The sequence below is a fragment of the Neofelis nebulosa genome, chromosome 6 (assembly GCF_028018385.1).
Source record: "Neofelis nebulosa isolate mNeoNeb1 chromosome 6, mNeoNeb1.pri, whole genome shotgun sequence".
NCBI lineage: Eukaryota > Metazoa > Chordata > Mammalia > Carnivora > Felidae > Neofelis > Neofelis nebulosa.
In genome coordinates, this window is record NC_080787.1 from 19,286,907 (window position 1) to 19,302,295 (window position 15,389).

At 47.5% G+C, this 15,389-nt stretch overlaps 1 protein-coding gene across 8 annotated transcripts in view; it reads right to left on the minus strand.

Moving 5' to 3' along the window:
• Positions 1-15,389, minus strand: part of PHACTR1 (phosphatase and actin regulator 1) — a 565,269-nt gene that overhangs the window by 200,437 nt on the left and 349,443 nt on the right. For all 8 annotated transcript variants that reach the window (XM_058732981.1, XM_058732982.1, XM_058732978.1 and 5 more), the window contains one exon: positions 10,598-10,762. In XM_058732981.1, the coding sequence (XP_058588964.1) occupies positions 10,598-10,762 (165 nt within the window). The remainder of the gene's footprint in view (positions 1-10,597; positions 10,763-15,389) is intronic.

Genomic DNA, 15,389 nt, shown 5'->3' on the forward strand with positions numbered 1-15,389 from the left:
CTGACGACAACATTTGGTCGCACTCCAAACTTTGCCCAGGCTCGAAGAATGATCTTGCTAAAAGGCAAGTCCTCCAACGGCTTCAGTAGGACGGGGCACTGGGGTCAAGTCCAGACTCTGTAAGAGACCCCGTGAGGCCCTTCACGAGCAGATCCTTGCAGATCCTTCTTTCTCCTCATTTTTCACTACTCTCTGCTTCTCCCCCTCAGCAATCCTTCTCAAACCCAAGCCTCTCTTTTAAGCTGTGGATTGGCAATCTCTCCTCCTCTCTTCTCCAGATGCTCCTACACTTTTCTTTCCACCAGGAGAGAAGACTTCCTCACATTCATTGCCTCAGGCTTTGGTTAAACAACCATTTCTCTGGGGCACCTGTCCTGGTAACTTGTAACTCAGCTGGGTTTGTCTAATTTGAGGGTTTTTTTTTTTATGTTTATTTTTGAGAGAGACAGAGAGAGAGGGAGACACAGAATGCAAAGCAGGCTCCAGAATCTGAGCTGTCAGCACAGAGCCCAATGCTGGGCTTGAACTCATGAACCACAAGATCATGACATGAGTTGAAGTCGGACACTTAACTGACTGAGCCACCCAGGCACCCCTGTCTAATGTGAGTTCCTGGAGCCCCCGTGTGTCTCCTCTAATATCACAGACACTTGACTGTAATTGCTGGTTTTATTATCTATTTTTCCCTCAAGATCACAACCTTTGGGAGGCAGGAGTCAGATATCTACTTGTTGTGGTATTTTGGGGGATAATGGCGGTGCCTGGCACATAAATCAATGCAACCTGCCAAGCTGCTATCCTTACTGAACCCTCCACGGCTCACAGACGTTTAAAAACCTAAGCTCTGACCAAGTAGGTAATGTTACCTTGTTAGTTTGAAACGGGGACTCCACGGGGCCACTGACGTTAGGGTAGGAAGGCCTATGCCATCTCTCTCGCAAGGGCACATGTGTCTGTTCAACAGCATCAATGTTTGCAATGTACCGATTTCACCCCTCTGCCTGAGTGGGACGAATACAAACTTCCCGCTCCAGAGCTGTGCCAGCGATGGTCCCCAGGGCCCTTATGGTGGGCAGAGCTGGTCTTATGCTGGATATAGAGGCAGTGATTCCATTTGCTAACAGTGCTCTTTAATCCTATGCTACAAAAGGATGTCGACGTAAGCCTCCATGAAAACCGTAGGGTTTCTCTCTCTCCTCCAAGAAGCATATGCACTGCCCTTATCACAGGACACGCTAGGAATCCCTAGTGGACGGGAACTGGCAGCGTGGGGTTCACCTGCCAACCAACCACCCCGGATCTCAGCGACAGGCTCCTTCTGAAGAGCTCAGAAGCCCGTCACACCAAGTCGAAAGGCGGAATCCAATTCCAATTTAGACGATCTTCATGACCCAAGGAGTGTTATTCAAAGAGCAACACTTCCAGAGGTATGGGCTTGCCAGGAAGGGATTCTTGGAGACTAGTGATTCCTAATGTCATCAATGACTCCGGTGAATTGGTGCAAGAAATAAAGGAAGAGGAGTCCGGCCCTGAGGGAAAGGGGCAGCCAGCAACCAGATGAAGTAGTGAGCTAAGAAGCCAGGCTTCAGGGCTGGCTCTTGTTGGGCTGGGAGCTTTGGAGTGAGGAGAACCTACCGCAGAAGGGCAGATGGGCTCAGGGAGAGGAGCCCCGTGCTCACGAGACTGCCTGCAAGTGTCCCGCCCAAGGACACCATGACCCCGGTATCGTGTTGTACGGAAAACGCTGGGCAAAAGCGTGTGGGCTATTCCTGGACCCCGTCACGAACATGAGGGGAGTTTCCAGTGTATTCAGGCCTGGCCCTTCACTACTGCTAGCAGTCAGGGGGGCTCACACCAACAGACTGCTGTCAGGATTCACGGGTCCCCGGTCATGTGACAGGGGACCAGGTCATCAATTACCCCTTATTGCCAAGTTGTGGCCTTAGCCCAACACTAAGGAGGTAGACGTGTCCAAAGGTGCTGTGAATGGTTAAAAAGCAACCTCTGATTCTCTATGAATCAGATTGTGGTCCTTTAAAGGTGTGATGGACTGAAACATCTCACTTTGGAAAAAGAAAATAGAGAAACATTTCTCTATTTCTAAGAAAATGTTAGGTCAGTAATTAGTTGAATGCTAAAACCAAAGAGAAAAGTTCCATTTATTTATTTATTTTTAAATGTTTTTTTTTTGTTGTTGTTGTTTATTTATGTTTTTGAGAGACAGAGACAGAGCATGAGCTGGGGACAGAGAGAGGGGGAGTCACAGATTCCGAAGCAGTCTTTCAGCACAGAGCCCGACGTGGGGCTCGAACTCATGAACCATGAGATCATGACCTGAGCCGAAGTTGGCCGCCCAACCGACTGAGCCACCCAGGCGCCCCCCATTTATTTTTTTTTTAAGTTTATTTATTATTTGAGACAGAGAGAGAGAGAGAGAGAGAGAGAGAGAGAGAGAGAGAGAGAGAGAGAAGGGTGTACATACACCAACAGGGGAGGGGGTGAGGGTGAGGGAGAGAGAATCTCAAGCAGACTCCTTGCCCAGCCTGGAGCCCAACACAGGGCTTGAACTCACGAACCATGAGATCGTGACCTGAGCCAAAATCGAGCGTTGGTCAGTTGACCGACTAAGCCACCCAGGCGCCCTTCCTTTTGTTTCGCCATTAAAGACGGCAAGTTGAATCGGCACAAAATTTGGCAAATAAGATATGTGTGTCTATTAGTGGATCGGATCGTTTACCACATTTTAAACAATTTCCTGACTTATTCCTCCACCTCAGCCACCAGTTCCGTGGTTTTAGTCTGTGTTTTAGGTCTACTTTGAACATCCCCAATTCAAGACACAGCTGTGTACCCAGAGGCTCCCGCCGTTCTAGCTTGCTTCTGGCCACCGGTCCCACGGATTGTTTTCAAATTCGACTCCCTTGCAACCTAAAGTCTGCACTTTTCTCACTGGGCTCAATTCACTGGGCCTTTGCTTTTTCATCCAATCCAGAGTCAATACTGTAGCGGGTTAAACTGTATCCACACAAAAGACGTGTTTAAGCCCTAACACCGTGCCCATGTGTGTGACCTCATTTAGAAATAAGGTCTTTGCAGATATTATGGAGTTAGAGGTCCCTGGATGATTCAAGATGATCCTAGATAGAGGATCCAATGGCTGATGTTTTTCTAAGAGAAAGGAGAGGGGGCCCCGGCGACACAAAGAGACACGGGGGAAAGGCCATGTGCAGACAGAGGCAGGGACTGGAGTGATGTAGCTACAAGCCAAGGGACAGCTGGCTGAGGACAGCCCGGCAGCCACCAGGAGCTAAGAGAAAGGCATGGAACATTTACACCACTACTCCCACCGCCCCGCCCCCAGCTTCCAGGAGGAACCAGCCTTGCTAACACCTTGATTTTGGACTCTGGACCTTCAGAACTGTAAGACAACACGTTGCTGTAGTTCTAAGCCACAAGTGTGTAGTGATTTGTTACTGCAGCCCTGGGAAACGAATACAGACACCCGAATTGCCTCTGCTCCCCGCCCCCCTTCTCCATCCATCTGGCAAAATGCCAGCACTTGATGGACCCAACTGTCTACCTCATCCAGAGCTGTACTTGGACAGCCAAAGCCACTGAAGCAGTCACTGTTGCCACGTAGAGTCCTAATCTGAAATTGGCCTGACTCTGCACGTCCCTGTCCTCCCCTCCCCATGAAGAAATGAGCAGACTTATTATCTGGAAAAGAGCAGCTCCCAGACGGGGCCAAGCCAGACTCCCGCCCTGTGCAGCCAGACCCTCTGGTGGCCTGGTTATTTCACGCGGGAGTTTCCATGCCTTTGCTGATTCGAGCCCTGCAATCTGTGCCTTGTATCCCCCCTCTGCCCCTAGCTTCTCAGCACCTCACCCACCCGCCTCGTCTCGTCTATCTTCCTCCTCGTCCTCTCTACTGGATCCCTCACGCCCGCTTCTCACCCTTACGTCACTTTCCCTGTACGATGACAACCAATCAGAAGGCACACACACAGACAGCCCCTCGCAATCCAAGCACACACACAAGCCCCTGTAGACACGCGTACGTTTCTTCCAGCATCTCTCCTGTAGTATGTCTTCTTCCTACTTCACACCCAGACTCCTCCGAAAGCTCACTCCCATCTTCCCCCGTTTTCTATGAATTTCTCACTCCACACTAATCTGACATCTCTCCCCAAATAATCCACCCAGACAGCTTTTGCTAAGTTACCAATGATGAGCTCCAGCTGATCAGAATCACCCACACCAGACAATGTTCTTCCCCACCGCCCCAGCCCCCTCACGGCACTGAACGTGGCTCATCACACCCTCCTTGAAACATTTTCCACTCCTGGCTCCTGTTACACCACATTCTTCTGTTTTTCCTCCTACCTCTAGCCACCACCTTCTCTCTTTTTTTTTAAATCGAAGTGCAACCATACGGTGCTAGGTTACGTTCAGGTGTACAACGTCATGTTACGTTTTGGGGCGCTCATCAAGATAAGCACCTGATCCCCTTTATCTATTTCACCCACCCCCACCCCCACCTCACCCTTTGACAACCACCAATTAAAAAAGGAGCAGAGGACCCGAAGAGACATTTTTCCCAAAAAACCCATGGAGATGGCCAACAGACACAAGAAAAGATACCCACCATCACCAATCACCCCAGGGAAATGCAAATTAAAACTACAATGAGATTATCACCTTACGCCTGCCAAAGTGACTAAGCAAACAACCAAAGCGGAAAAAAAAAAAAACCTTGTGCTCTGTTGCAGGGGACGTACACTGGTACAGCCACTGTGGAAAACGGTATGGAGGTTCCGCAAAAAACTAAAAATAGAAATACTGGGCCACCTGCCTGGCTCGGTCAGTAGAGCATGCGACTCTTGATCTCACGGTTGTGAGTTCAAGCCCCACATTGGGTACAGAGATTACTTAAACATAAAATCTTAAAAAAAAAAAAAATAGAAATGCCCTATGATCCGGTAATCCACTACTGAGTATCTACCCAAGGAAAACGAAGGCCAAGATACGGAAGCAGCCAAACTGTCCATGGATAGATGGATGGATAAAGAAGACGGGGTGTACGTATACAATGGACCATTACTCAGCCATAAAAAGAAGGAGATCTGGGGCACCTGGGTGGCTCCGTCAGTTGAGCGTCCGACTTCGGCTCAGGTCATGATCTCGCAATTTGTGAGTTCAAGCCCCGCGTTAGGTCCTGAGCTGACAGCTCAGAGCCTGGAGCCTGCTTCGGATTCTGTCTCCCTCTCTCTGCTCCTCCCTGTTCTCTCTCCCTCTCTCTCAAAAAAATAAAATAAAATAAACATTAAAAAATGTTTATAATAAAATAACATAAAAAAGAGATCTGCCATGTGCAACAACATGGATAGAGCCAGAGGGTATAATGCTAAATGAAATACGTCAAAGTCACTGCCTTTCGATTCTCCTTTATAAGTTCATACTCCTCTTTCGGTCACTAGTAATGATAGTCTTCCTTTGTCTTTAAGACTGTCTTTGGCCGTGTTTTCTTTCCATTCTTTCTATTCTATACTAGTTCCTTAGACCATTTCCTACATGGGCATCACTCTAATTAACACGGATGTGCAAAGACCCAAGATTTATGAACCCAGTGCAGACGTCTTCGTTGCATTGCATATAATCAACTCCCAACTTTAGACATCACAAAACCAACTCAAATCTAACCTGCAATCAGAATTCCATCTCCCCCACCCCCCCGCCAATGACGCACAGGCTACCACCATACCCCCTAACCCAACACTAGAGTAACAAACATGACCTTTCCCTCTGTCTCCCTCCTAAATCCAGCTTGTCATTAAGTCCTGTCACTTGTCCCTTATAACACCCCAATTCATCTACTTCTACTAGCAAATATTAGTCCAGGTTACTGTTATCTGCACGTGGCCTAATTGGTCTTCCTGGAGCCACTCATACCCTTGTCTAATTTGCTGTGCAGGATGAAGGTCCAGTGACAGTCCACTCTTTGGTGGCCTCTCCAGCCTCAGCTGATATCACACTCCTAGCTCTCTTAATTCCCTAGCCACTGGTCTTTCTTGCTTTCCCAGCCAGTTCATCTCTATTTCTTCTACCGCAGGGCCTTTGCACAGGCTGTTTTGCTGCCTGGAGTGCTCAATTTCCTTTTTTAAAACATTTTTTTTAATGTTTATTTTTGAAAGAGAGGGAGTCAGAGTGTGAGAGGGGAAGGGGCAGGGAGGGGCAGACACAGAATCCGAAGCAGACTCCAGGCTCTGAGCTCTCAGCACAGAGCACGATGGGGGGCTCAAACTCGTGAACCATGAGATCATGACCTGAGCCGAAATCAGATGCTTAACCCACTGAGGCACCCAGGTGCCCCTGGAAGGCTCATTTTCTAAATTCTTGCTCCTCTCCTGGATTTCCGCTCAAATTTCTCTTCCTCAGGACAGTTTCTTTGAGCCCTCAGACTGAGCCAAATTTCCCTCTCCTTCTCCCAAATGAGTACCTCTCCTTCACTGCCCTTAACCACAATTGCGATCCTACCTGTATCCTTCTGTTTTGATCGCCTGCCTCCCCCCACTACACCGTGTGTGCCACAAGGTCACGGACAAGGTCTGGTTTTGCTCACAGTCATATCCCCAGAGCAGGAAGAGTTTCAGTATGCGTAGGTATTCAGTAACATTCTGTAAATTTTTTTTTTTAATTTTTAAAAATATCACGTTGCTCAAGGCCCTAGGTATGAAGAAAAGCTTAGAAGCACAGAGGGAATTTTGGCACATTGTAGATTTTCAGGGCCAACCCCCTGCAGCTTGTGATTTTCTGTCAAGGGGAAATAAAAGCATAATTCGGTGGCATCTTCATAGTTTATCCCTGCCAGTTCTATTTCTCTATAAATACAGTTCTCATTTTCAAGGAATTTGGAGAAGACGGTTGCAGTGGACTATTTTGGGGAGGCGCTGGTCTGTTCTACTTCAGGGGGGCTATCACTTGTCTTTGTTCCCAGAGCAGCCGTGGCCAGCACTGCTGACTCCACGGAAGAAGCTGGGTGTGTCAGGCTAACTGCCTGGCAGGCCCTGGGCATGGCCTCTGAGGACAGGCTGCAAAGCCTGTAAAGTTCACCTCCAGGAGGACCCGTATTTTACTGTCTATCCATTACTGCTGTCTCCCTATGTCATGGCATGGTGATGTTCCAGTGTTTTCACCCCCACCCAGAGCGCAGCTCGGGGTCGTGGTGCTGCAGGCCTTGTCAGGACACTGGCCTTCCGCCTGGAATAGGAAGGTTGTATGAGCGGCGCGAGATGTGGAGATCTTCGAAAGATTCAGGCAATCGTGGGGGCACCCGGGGGGCTCAGTCGGTTAAACGTCCGACTCTTGGCTTCGGCTCAGGTCATGATCTCATGGTTCATGAGTTCCAGCCCCCACGCCGGGCTCCGAGCCGACAGCGCGGAGCCGGCTGGGGATTCTCACGCTCCCTCTCTCTCTGCCCCTCCCCTGCTCTCTCTCTCTCTCTCTCTCAAAATAAACACACTTCACAAAAAATCCATGCAATTGTTGATGCCAAAATTGAGGAAAACGTTGACATCATAATTTCCCAATGTAGTTTCCTTCCTGTTATACAACTTACAAAGGAAGATTTCTGGGCATGTCTCTGAAGATGTGCTATGCACAGACACACATGAGCCCTAACCTGAGACCCAGGAAAACCACAGGATAGCTAATTACGGCAAATTATAAGGGCACTTCACTGTGGAAATAAAAACACGCCAAGTATGGGCTACGTTAATGTCCTTTTCATATATTTTTTAAGAGCGCAATTTGAAATACAAATGTATAAAATGGATGTAACATACGGACTTCCTCTCTGTAGTTAAAACTGTGGACATTATCTTATAAATGAAAGAACAATACGTCTGCACACATACAAATCTATGAACACCAGCTAAAACTGGCCGACCATTAACAATCCCATCATCAACCGACCCTCTCGTATATATAACGTTTGACTCTTATCGACACGTAGAAAAGTGTGCACTTTCAACGCCTACTTGAATATACATACAATTTATCATCTTATGCGCCCTTATGCTGCCATTTTTTTTTCCTCCTCTGGGCCAAGAATTGGCACAAGTCTCTCCTTTCCAAAAATGAGGAATAATATTTCCTTATCCAGTAAAGTACAAAGTATACTGAAGTGTAAACCATTGACTTTTTTTTTTTTTTAAACTGGAATAGTTTCACGCATTCCATGTACCCATCCATCTATTTGGATATAAAGATATTCCACAGTACATCCCTCTACCTTTTCTACTTTAGGAGCTGAATGTCTCTTAAAGAAAAAAAAAAAAAACAACACTACATACAAATATCGCATTCAACTGCCAAGTTAATCAGGCCAGAGGGATAAGAACTTGCTAAGAATAGTTAATGATAAGAACGATTCAAACTGCAACTCTGCCCGTCATGTGTATGTTTGTTTTTCCTCCCCTAAATGAACAAAGTGCTCAACCTTTTCATGATCCGTGAGTAATGTGATGTCACTGTTTTTGCATCTGTCAAAGGACTAGTTTTCCAACATCCCAAAGAAGTCAGCACGCCTGATCTTTGCATGCAGGAAGCATCCAAGCTTTACCTTAAGGTCTTGCCAAATGGACAAAACAAAGCTCTTGATGTGCCGGGAGGAAAGGCATCTACCAACACCCTCATTAGGGGATTCGTGCTGACGAATGGCCATTCGTTAATTGCATGTTTGTTTTATTATAAGCCATTTTCCACAGCAAAGTCAGGAAGACCTTCATAAGGAATCTCGTGGAAATGGTTATTTTTTCCAGTGCTTACAGAATGCTCCCTCTTTCTTTCTTGTTCAAGTGTCTTACACCTCACTGTGCCTAAAGGATATATTTAAGACTTCTCCTCTTGGAGGCCATGATCTAGTCTCACCCCAGCTGGGTGGACACAGGGGAGTCACCCACTGAGGTTTCTGCTTGCCCGTCAGTCTCTCAGTAGTGGTTAGAAATGCATGAAAGGCCTCCAGGTTTTAGTACAGTGGTACAACGACCACAAGGGTGCAGAACGAAGTCAGGTGAAGGGTCTCCGTCCCAGGGATGACAGTTTAGAGATTCATGGAGTTCAGAGGTTCGCTCTAATCTCAAGAATTAACTTATTCTAGCAACAGGGGCATTGGGGCTTCCATCAAAGGAAGAGTCAGAAAACACGAACTTGAGATGTCCACGAGAACTGTTTAAGATGTCAAGACTTTTGGGGGCGCCTGGGTGGTTCAGTTGGTCAGGCGTCCAACTGTGGCTCAGGTCATGGTCTCGTGGTCTGTGACTTCGAGCCCCGCGTCGGGCTCTCTGCTGTCAGCGCAGAGCCCGCCCTGGATTCTCTGTCCTCTCCCTCCCCGCCCCTCCCCTGCTCGGGCTCACTCTCCCTCAAATAGAGACAAACATTTTAAAAGACAAAAAGATTTCAAGACTTTTTGCAACTTTCCTGTGTTCGCTATTCTCTTTCGGGTTCCCCAAAGCAATTAGCGTTAAAATTCCCAGATCTGTGGACTCCAGCTCAGGTACAACAAGCACCCCATCTCCTACCTGAGGGTTAGTCCTGGGGGTGAGGAAAAGGAGGAGGGGAGGTGATGATCCTGAGGAGGGGAGAGGATGGGTTGAGTTTTTGAGGATGAAGAGGAAGGAGGAAATAAAGCCCTGGAGTATAGGCCTGGAATGACCCGGGCATTCAATGAGCAAGATCAGAACAAAACGAACAAAAAAAGCATCTGCATAGCTGTTCCATCATCTTCTTCAAATCCGACAGGGTGAAATCAGACCTCTTCCCGTATACACTTCCCTCTGCACACTCCTACTCATTTAAAATATATCCACATAGCATGCCACATAAACTCATAATTTTAAGTCATGTAAAGTACTATTCTTACCCCTCTTTTACAGATGGGAAAACTGAGGTACAGAGTTGAATAAACTGGGCAAGGTCACGTAACTACCAAGTATCAGAGCTGGGGCTTGAACCCACACAGTCTGACCCCGAAGTCTCTGCTCTGTACTCCTCAGCGGTGCTGACTTTCCTCCGATCCCTTTGCTGCCCATTGAGCTGTCTCTGCCATTACCGTGATCTCTGTCTCCATTCTCCTGTGTTTTCCTGCCATGTCCAATAATCATTCATTCAAGATTTTTCCGCCATGGCATCACCTATTCTCATCTGCCAAAGACCACATAGAACTTATTTTCTGCTGTGTGCTGATTTTTACAGGAGCGGTAAAAATAAGGGTGGACAATGAGAAACAGATTCTCAGGGGTGGAAAGAAAGCATTCTACTACCGAAAAGGTGGAGTTCTAAGCCCATATTTATAGCTCCAATACAAGTGGCCGATTAAAAACACAACAACCAAAAACCTGAGACGCAAGAAGACATACAGGGATCCAAAAGCCATTTCCAATCGCCCTGCAGAATTATTAAACACAGGAGCAATTCCAGGGCTTGATTTTCCTTCCTTTGGGTCAGACAGCTCACAATAATTAAATTCTACTAATTAACATACAGAGTTGAAGTCAACAAACTCCCAATGCGAAACGAAGGAAAAAAAAAATAATCTTACCTGCAGATGTGTGTTTGAACTTTTCGCTTTTCTTCTTCCTCCACTTCCAGGGCTTGAAAATCCTCCCCAGGTTGGCAAACTTACTCCTCCTCCGGATGGGTGGGGTGTGGGTACCTGGCACGAGGGAGTCAGAACGCATGGCCGCCAGCCTCTCCACTTCCTCCGCTGTTTTCCCCGAGAAAGAGATGGAAATAGAGGGGGGGGGGGGAAAGTGTTAAAATGGGATCCTCACAGATGGCCAGCGTTTTCCATGGTTACAGATAACAGAAACTACATGACTGAGGCTCCGTTTCTCTTTTCTGCCTCGTGGGCTGGAAGTCACACCGACGGGTTCTAAAGGCTGGAGACGGTCCGCCAGAACCCTGAGGAGCTGGGGCACCCCCCAAATTTACCCAACCTCAACTCACACCAGAGGAAGTAGTCAATGAGGTGGCGGGAACAAACCCCCTTGACACATCAAGATTCCCCAACAAGGCAGGAAGAGGGCATTAGGAAGAGTCAAGTGACAGCCTGTGGAACGCCTGGTCCAGCATGATCTCACATAAGACTGGGCAGATGCCATCACTGTAACACTGTCTGCTGAGACCAGAGGAGGGACAGAAAGCATTGACCAACTGTCTGTTTCAACGCCAGTGTCTCCACTGCCATGACTCTCCTTTCCTGTTTTGCCCAGAACGAAAGCAGCACTGGAATCTGCTGAAGTGAGTGTCTCCACCTTGGATGGATGGATTGTAGAGTCACTCACCCTTCAGCAGACTTTACAACTGCTCTAGTCCCTCTGGGGTTTTTTGTTCCTGGTGTTTTGCTTTAATAATAATAATAATTATTATTATTAATTATTAATAATCTTAATAATTCTTAATAATAATGATTCTTAGAAATCGGGATCGGAGACTGACTTGAGGAGACACCTGGATTAATCCCGGTAACTTTACATGTGAGGACACGAAGACCTTCAAACTCGTAACGCCCAGTGGACACCTTCCTTAGAGGTCACAATCACCTTGACCTCCTTCATCACTTGTGAAGACGCAACTCTTTTCCAACTTATGTGAGAATCTGCATACCCCAGTGAGGGACATATACCCAGGTTTGACTTTCTAAGACAGAAAGAATTAGGAAAAAAATAAAATAATACTCCCCTTGGCAAAATCAGGAGGGTGAGAGACACTCACTGTTCTAGAAAGTCAGGCTACATCTAGAGCCATGGGACTGATCCAAAACCACTCTGTTGGGCCTCTATCACCATCTTCGGAAAAATCACGCAGGCTTTGGCAACACAGGCTTCCTCCGAAGCTCCATCTCACGGCCTGGCCTGGTAGTCTGCCTGAGACGGTTTTAACTCAAGAGACTCACTTACGCAAGAAATATATAGGGCATCTCCACCATGTGCCAGGCGGTGTGCTTGGTGACGGAGAGGACAGGTTGGCAAAGGCTCCTGACAGCAAGACTGAAGGGAAGTAGATGTATCTGGGAGATGTCAGGGAGCGAAACCAACAGGACATAGTGGGAGGGACTGAGGGACAGGAGGTAGATCATTCCTAACGGCCAGACTCAAGCCAGTGGAGTGACCCCCTTCGCTGACGGAAACAGGGAACACAGGGAAGGTGCAGGTTTGGTGTTGAGGGCAGCAACAATGTGGACGTGTTGCAAAGTGATGGCCCTTAAACCTCTGACTCCATGGTTACATGCATGGCAGCTCCTTTTTTTTTTTTTAATGTTTATTTTTGAAAGAGAGAGAGAGAGCATGACTGGGGGAGGGGCAGAGAGCGAGGGAGACACAGAATCCGAAGCAGGCTCCAGGCTCCGAGCTGTCAGCACAGAGCCCGACGCGGGGCTCGAACTCACAGACCGCGAGATCATGAGCTGAGCCAAAGTCGGACGCTTCACTGACTGAGCCACTCAGGCGCCCCGGAAATCATTCTCTTTAAATGGTATCTGCTGCTTGAGTGGGTGCTTCTTCAACAATGCTCAGTAGCTGAGTCGCTATAGGGAGATCAGCCTTGGAAGCCAAGCCCCCATGAGAAATATAATGGTAAGGGTGCAAGCCGGATAATTTCCAAATGTGGAAATTACACACTAAGGGTTTTTGTGTCCAGGAAAGAAGCAAAGTCGAGACAGTCCAGTGATTTGATTTTCACAAGATCACTTTCTCCTTCACATCCATCACCTTGTTTCCTTGTTTCTTTCCTTCGTCTCTAATGAGTGTTGCTCGTCCAGATTTTGCAAGACTCCAAACCTACATTCCCAACCCCAGTCTCCAGCTTTCAAACCTATTTATTTTTTTAATTTAAAAAAAATGTTCATTTTTGAGAGAGAGAATGCAAGTGACGAAGGGGCAGAGAGAGAAGGGGACAGAGGATCCAAAGTGGGCTCTGTGCTGACCGCAGCAATCCCGACATGGGGCTCGCACTCACGAACCACAAGATCATGACCTGAGCCAAAGTCAGATGCTTAACTGACTGAGCCACCCAGGCGCCCCAACCTATATTTTACACTATCGCGAGAGGACTCTTCCAGAAGCCTGCTTTTCCCAGAAGTTTTCGGTGGCTTCCCGCAACTTAACAGTAGAGAGTTCTGACTTTCTGTCTTGGCCTCTGGAACCTCCATCTGAGTGGCTTGCCCAGAATTATCTGCTAGTTTCTCCCTCAACACACACGGTAGCCAAAATGGAAGTCTCGCTCAGCAACGGTCCCATCCTGGGATCTGCAGACCCCAACAGGCCATCATACACCACTGAAAATACATGCACGAGTTTGAGCCCATCTTGGTATTGGCCCTTGGTTGGGAGAGTTTCTACCTTTCTTTTGATTCTCTAATCTAAGACACAACAGATAAAAAATTTTAAAGTACCCAGTTTGAGACGGCTCCGAATGTAGCCATCCTGAAATATCTTCTATGAAAGGTTTGATAAAGGAAGAGATTATATACTGAATCCCTCAAAAAAAAAGAAAAAAGAAATCAAGGTGTAAGTTATTCACGACTGGTACCGAGATTTGCTCTCCCAGTTGACATCCAGTAACAATTTGTTAAATAATTTGAGCACATTTGATTCGGTCCGTTGACCATCTTGCGATCCGTTATCCACGGATCCACATTATCCACGTCTCGCAAAGGATAAAATCGGAATCGCTAGCTGCCTTAAGAAAAATGCACCACCAGGACCAAAAAGCGGTGTCATAATCACATCTGGTTAAAAATGAATAAAAATTATTCTGAAATTACATTAAAATAATTACAAGAAATTAGGAGTGCCTTGGAGAAACCCAGAGTGGCAAGGAGCTGACAGAGTTTTCTAAAGGTGTAATTAGAACTCCATAGTTAAATGGATCTTTAATAAGTACATTATGAAATGCAGGGTGTTTAGCCTGTTTAAGTACAGATTATTGAGCAGACTGGATTACTCTGATTTATAGTTTCATCAGCCACATTACATTCTCCCCCAATTCACTTGACAATAGGGGTTGGTTCTCAGCCTGTCTACTTTGCCACTGGATAAGGAAATTTAGGAGGTTTACGAGTGAGGATTGGCACCCTAGGGTAAGGATGGGGAGAAAAGCAACAGAAAGTAAAACAGAACTCCGAATAAAGTGGTCTCCAAGGTCGCGGAAGCACGGGAGAGAACAGGATGGGGACCAGGGGACAGGAAGGGCACACAGGCCAGGCGCGTTGAATACAACAGCCTTCTTTTGCCACCGATGATGAAAAGGCTCCTTTGCCCAAGCCCACTGCTCTGGAACGTGGCTTCCTCATGCTGCAGAGAGAGGAGACAGCTGTCCGGAGAAACTGCTCACTTAGACATGAATCAGCTCGAATGTCAACTGCCAGGCCAGCATGCTGAACCAAAAGGGAGGAGGTGGCCGGCTGAGCTGCTTCAGAGATCTGCAGGAGAAAGGGGAGGCCTGGCCAGATGAGCTCTGGGATCTTTCCAGGGCCTCCAGGAAAACGCTCTTCTAAGGGACCAGGCAGCCTGGGCTCCCTTTCATGACATGTCTGGGATTAGCTTCACTCAGAGGGAGCAAAATGGTTGATGGACATGATTTTTCTTTCCCTTTAGAAAAGCAGAAGAGAGGAGCCTGGGTGGCTCAGTCGGTTGAGCGTCGGACTCCTGATCTCGGCTCAGGTCACAATCTCGCAGTTTGTGAGCTCGAGCCCCGTGTCGGGCTCTGCGCTGACAGTACGGAGCCCGTTTGGGATTTTCTGTCTCCTTCTCTCTGCCCCTCCCTTGCTCACACTCTCTCTCTCTCTCTCAAAAATCAATAAACATTAAAAAAATAGAGAGAGGGGCGCCTGGGTGGCTCAGTCGGTTAAGCGTCCGACTTCAGCTCAGGTCACGATCTCGCGGTCCCTGAGTTCGAGCCCCACGTCGGGCTCTGGGATGATGGCTCAGAGCCTGGAGCCTGCTTCCGATTCTGTGTCTCCCTCTCTCTCTGCCCCTCCCCCGTTCATGCTCTGTCTCTCTCTGTCTCAAAAATAAATAAACGTTAAAAAAATTTTTAAAACATATAGAAAAGCAGGAGAGAAAAGACTTAATAGACGCACGATTTCCATAATGGAGAACCCAAGAACCTGTATCTGCATGTGCCTGAAGCCTGTCCCTTCTGGAAGCCTGGGTTGCTCCTGGTGGGCTCTTAAAGCATGCAACAGGGGGTGGGCAAAGCAGGGGGCACTTCGGCTAGCACCCTTACCATTCTATTTCTCATGGGGGCTCGGCTTCCAAGGCTCATCCAAAGGAAGAACTCCAACCCAGGAGTCCTAGAAAGTGTTAGTCATACAATTACCCACCGAGAAG